This window comes from Euphorbia lathyris, chromosome 5 (assembly GCF_963576675.1).
Source record: "Euphorbia lathyris chromosome 5, ddEupLath1.1, whole genome shotgun sequence".
Taxonomy (NCBI): Eukaryota; Viridiplantae; Streptophyta; class Magnoliopsida; order Malpighiales; family Euphorbiaceae; genus Euphorbia; species Euphorbia lathyris.
Window position 1 is genome coordinate 6,743,067 of NC_088914.1, and position 5,847 is coordinate 6,748,913.

Consider the following 5,847-nt stretch of genomic DNA (forward strand, 5'->3'; position numbering starts at 1 on the left):
CTTCGTTTGTGATACGTGGTTGAACCATTTTCGAGAAGAAGTCTCCGGGAAGGAAAACGACTCGTCTCTGATACCAACTGATGTAGATTGAAGTCGGTGAAGGTTTTAATCGTAAACCCACAAAGATTACAAACTTCTCTAACTTAACTAGAAGGTTGCGGAAACCCACAAGGATGAACATTGGTGCTCCAATGGAGGCTTTCAATATCAATATTATCAAAGTTTTCAATCCTTACAAAAAGAGAGGCTTAAATACCCCCTCCAAACATATGAAAAAGTACTAAAAGCCCTTGAGTAGGGTTTCCTAGCAAAGCATAACAATAGGGGTAAAATGGGAAAACTAGGGAATAATGGTAGTTCAGTAATAAAAGGGTAATGGCAAAGTAGTAATTAACATAAGTGAAATGGTCCCCCTTTCATGTTGAGAACTTGGAGGGGAAGCAATCTCCAGCGCGGTACGGCCCGTGTACCTGGGCTTACGCCCCGCGTGTGTGAGTCCCTGAGCTTGGGGACGCTCGTTGATGCTCCTTACGACTGGCGTCTTCCGGACTACGCCCCGCGTAGTTCGACTCCTGGCCTTGAGGCTCCGTAGGGTAAGATATACGTGTGGCGCCTTCGGGGTCACGCTCCGCGTAGTTAGGCTCCTGAACTTGATGGTCATGTGGGGTGGGCTCTACGTGTGGCGTCCGAGGCGTACGCCCCGCGTACTTGTCTCCCTAAGGTGACTCTCGCTCGAAACTGCTACCCGTGCCCCGCGTGCTTTTAGGCACGCCCCGCGTATCTGTTTTAGCGTTGTTGCTCTTGTTGGCCTCCATTGGTTCCTCTCGTGCCTCATGTTTAATACTCGGGTTCGTCTTCATGTTTGAGGACAAGATGCCCTCATCAAACAAACAATTGTGAATCTTCTAATGGTGTAGATTATACCTTATAATTAGTGTGGTAACATGGCGTGACTTCTAAATCTAAAGTATTTAACGACACAATCGTGTTAGAGAAATCTTTAATTGCATCATTTTTAAACGTGAAACTGAAAATGTGTTGTTTTGTAAGTTCTTGTTGTCGGAAAATATTGAGTAAAAAAAAATATATGTTTGAAATAAAATATTTTTTTTAGTGTTTGACTATAACATGGAAAAACAAAATTATTTCTTAAAAAAGAAAAACATCTGAAAGTAAAAAATAAAAGCCTAAATGAAACTTAAATTAAACTTTTCCTAAGAAAAAAGAGAGCTATTTCAAACCAAAAAAAAAGTTAAAGCATTATTTAGTCCTTGATCTATCTAAAATTATATCATTTGGCTCCTGACCTATTATTTGGTCACATTTAGCCATTAACCTATTCTATTTGGTAAAATTTCACCCAATTTATATGAATACTTAATGGAATCGTTATCTAATTGATAAATAACAATATTTTGACACTTAAACTTAAAACGTGATATTTCTTAAAGTTTTTTTTCCACATTATATGGAAATAATTAATTAGATTAAAAAACAAAAAAAAACAAAAAACAAAAAACAAATCCTAAACTAAAATTTATTAAGTTCAAGTGTCAAAATATTCGTTACTTATCAATAAGATAATGATTCAGTTAAGTTTGAATCCAAATTGGGTGAAAGTTCACCAGGTTAGAATACATCAGGGGGGCTAAATATGACCAAATCATAGGTTAGCTAAATGATAAAATTTTGGATAAATCAACAAAAAAAAAAAAAAAAAAAAAAAAAAACTATTTTAGTATTTAATCTTTTTTATATTATACTTATAAAAGAAGAAGACACGCATACGACCTCGTCTCGCTAGTTCCACATAATAGATACAACTACGGCGTCGTTCAACATTTGTATATAATCTTCAATTAGACTAAGCCACGTGTACATTTTGCGTGTCCTAGCTAATCAATGATTGTCTGTGACGAACCGCCCGTTACCTTATCAAGACTTTCGTGATAGCCCGAGTATAAAATGCATAGTCAGCTGTATTTTTCAAATAATCGGACACAGATCGGGGAGAGAAAGAGAAAAGGAGAGAAAAAGATCTCGCCGTCGCCGGAGGGGAAAGAGAAGGATCAGACCGTAATTTCTCGTTAGGCTTTCTCGCTCTTTTCGTTACCGGTTGCCAGATCTCCCCGTAAACATGGTAAATTTCATGATTAGCTTCTTAATTTTACATTAGCTTTCTTGTTTTAATCTGATTTTGTTCTCAATGGAGGTCGTATATTGTTTACTCCGCCGTATAACAAATGTTCAAGTCAACCGATCTGGTCCGATCTGTAGTTTAGCTGAGGATTTATTGGTTAATTTATGCGTGTCTCGGAATTCAATTTAGTTTGGGAACAATATTTTGAGATTGAAATGTTTGATGAGCTCAGATGTATTATGGTTTGATTTTACGGTTAATTGCCGGCGGTGCATTGTTCTGAAACGTATGTTATGATTTGTTGTTGTTTAGACTACTTCAAGGCGCCTTGCAGATAGAAAGGTCGAGAAGTTTGAGAAGAACATCATGAAGAGAGGGTTTGTTCCTGAGACCTCTGCCAAAAAGGGCAAGGATTACCCTGTTGGCCCTGTTCTGCTTGGGTTCTTTATATTCGTTGTCATTGGATCATGTAAGGCTCAATACACTTGAATTTTAAACATTTATTACTGATCAATTGATTATATATCGATTTTGCAAGTAAATGAACATGGAATCTTTTAATTTGTTTCTTATTGAATAAAGTTTTGATACATTATATACACATAGAGGTTGTTTGGGTGGGTGCATGGAGGATCATTGAAGGAGTGAAGGGAAAGGGAAAGGTTTAAATGAGAAAGTTTAAGGATGGTAAATTAATATTTCAATTACTAAAATGTCCATTTATTAGGATAAATTTGTCTATGGAAATGATTAACCCTTTATTAAATTCTATGAACTCTTACCCATTAAAAGCTTTCTTTCCAAACATAGATTTCTCATTTGCCTTTATTTTTGTTATAACACTCGCGAACCCCCTACCGAAACAGAGACTTAGGTGAAGATTCATCCAAAGGATATTGAGAAATTTAGTGTGTGTGCAATTGGTCAGATGAGGTTATTATAGCTATTTCAAATTTCCATAATGCTTGTTTGGATTTATGTATCTATTCTGAGTCAAAGTTTCATGAAGCTTGTTTAGTTTTATGCATTGATTCTAAGACATGCTCGTCTCATATAGCTGAATTTGGTAATAACATATAGTTATCAAAGGTGTGCGTCAGGCATTGAATGAGCTAATCTCCAACCATTTTGTCTGAGAAGTCTAAAGGCGGGCTTAGCGCCTTGCTGGAGGCGTGCCTAGGTGCAATTTTATAAGGCAACCAATGTTTTTTAGGCTTCCAAGTTAAAAAGTGGTTGTTTTGGATCTTTTGATCTCCACCCTTCCTACTATATCATATATGACTGAAATAAATTAGGATAAAGGGAAATAAACGAAAGAGAAAGGAGCTTCTAATGGCAGAAATGTCGCCGCGAAGTTTGATGAGTGATGAATCTGGACTACGGATATTTTAGTTCTGACGAAAAGTAGTTATTAGATTATTAGTTAATTGACTTAGGATTGGATTGAGCTTTAGTCTTTAGATTTAGAACTTGCTAGTATGAATCATGATTATGGAAGAGTAAATAGTTAATTTGGAATATATTCATGCTAGAATTTATAATTAAGATTATGGATAATAGGATATGATTTAACTATTTGTTGCATTTTAGAAATGTTGATTGTTATTTATGATTTTATATATTATTTTTCTTTAGCACCCCGTTTGTTTCTCAGGCTCACGCCTGCATCTCGCACCTAGACTCTAGGACTCAGGGCACATAACACTTGTAACTTAGCAGAAATCTGTTGTCATTGCTGCTGATCACATTTGTTTAATATTGTTGCAGCTCTATTCCAGATAATCAGGACAGCAACAAGCGGAGGATATTGAGATATGGAAGAAAGTTTAGCTTGTAGTAAAAATGGGAAATACTTATTTACTATTATATAACTAATTTTGTGAGAAACTAAGTTATCTTTCTTAATAAAACTCTTTACTTATCACATATCTTTTGTTGCCTAATTGCATGACTAGTTAGATGCTCGATGACGACGACGATGATGTTGTTACGTTTGACATGCCTTTTACCTTTTACACTCAGTTGAATTCTTCTGCAAATTGACTTTAATCTTTAAAGCATAGAGTATGGAGGAAACAGGATTCTCCTTTTTGTTACTCGGTTTTTTTTTTTTTTTTTTGTGTTAGTTAAACTGGTAAGAGGGCGAGCCTTGGCGCAACGGTAAAACGTTGTTGTCGTGTGACCGAAGGTCACGGGTTCGAGTCTTAGGAGCGGCCTCTTACCAAAAAATTGGTAAGGGAAGGTTTGCCCCCAGTACACCCTTGTGGTGGGACCCCTCCCCGGACCCTCGCTTAGCGGGGATGCGTAGTGCACCGGGCCGCCCTTGTGTTAGTTAAATTGGTGAACTTCTATCTGAATTAAACAGGTCCATAGTTTTTTCCTAAAATATTAGGGGATCTTCTGTTTCCTGCGCTACTTCGGCACAGCATTATTGTTGAGACAACCTGGTATGTGAATTGCCAAGTTGGTAAGTTATTGCACATGGATTGAACTTCAACTTGGGGATTTTTTATCTGGAATGAAATAATTGGATTGAATTTGTTTTGACTTTTTTTTTTTTTCTTTTGTATTGTTAGTTTACAATAGGTATAATTATGGACCAAATTGGATGTTAACTTTCAATAGGTATAACTATTGAGAGGGTCGGTCCTGACATTTTATAGGCTATTCGTGAAGTAAGAGATAAAAGATAAGATGCCCTTAATAAGAGATAAAATGTCCTTAATAGATTTAACTCTAATGTCAGGACCAAATCAAACTGACCAAATCAAATTGTATTGTTAATTTACAATAGGTATAATTGTGGACCAAATTGAATTTAATGTCAGGACCAAATCAAATTGTATTGTTAATTTATTGTTAATTTACAATAGGTATAATCATGGACCAAATTGAATCAAATTGTATTGTAAATTTACAATAGGTATAATTATGGACGAAATTGATAGGACGGTTCTGACATTTTATGAGCTTTAAGGTGAAATAAGAGATGAGAAATCCTTAATAAATAGTGTAATTTTTGAGATATGATTCAAAAATAGTTGGATAAGATAAGGTCAACTAATATTAACAAGATAAGATAAGATTAACTAATATTAACAAAATATTAACAGAAGGCGGTCGAACCTTTAAATTGTCATGTAGTTGAAGAAATTGAGTCTTAGTAAAGACATCAGTAGTTTGATCGAGACTCAAAATGTAGCAAACCTTAACGATCATGAAAAATGTGATTAGCAGTTAGTTAAGTTGCTTCCAAATTGTCACACCACAAAACCGGAGTGTTACTTGAACCGAAGCCAATTTCATTCATCAACATATGAAGCCAATATAGTTTTTGATGCAAGATAGACAAGTGCATGATATTCTGCTTCGAAGAACGAGAACCCGTTCTTTGTTTCCGGAACCGCCAATATACAAGATTAGGATCAAGAAAGATTGCAAAGCCCGATGTTGATTTCCGGTCATTCGGATCACCTCTCCAATCGGTATCTGTAAAACCAACCAGAACAAAGGTACGACCATGGTGAAAATGCATACCATGCGTTGGTGTGGAGTGTAAATAGCAAAGAATTCGCTTGATTGCTTTCCAATACTCTAAGGTTGCGCAATGCGTAGATTGGCTCACTTTGTTGACTGTAAAAATGAGATCCAAACGAGTAAGAATGACATATTGCAAACCACCCACAACACTCAATATAAGCCTGAAT

General features: G+C 36.0%; 1 protein-coding gene across 1 annotated transcript; it reads left to right on the top strand.

The window, feature by feature from the left end:
* Positions 1-1,991: 1,991 nt before the first annotated feature.
* LOC136230740 (uncharacterized) lies at positions 1,992-4,066 on the top strand. Its single transcript, XM_066019907.1, has 3 exons — positions 1,992-2,140; positions 2,453-2,609; positions 3,908-4,066. Exons 1-3 carry the CDS (start codon positions 2,138-2,140, stop codon positions 3,949-3,951), a joined length of 204 nt encoding a protein of 67 aa, XP_065875979.1. The 5' UTR covers positions 1,992-2,137; the 3' UTR covers positions 3,952-4,066.
* The last annotated feature ends 1,781 nt before the right edge of the window (positions 4,067-5,847 follow it).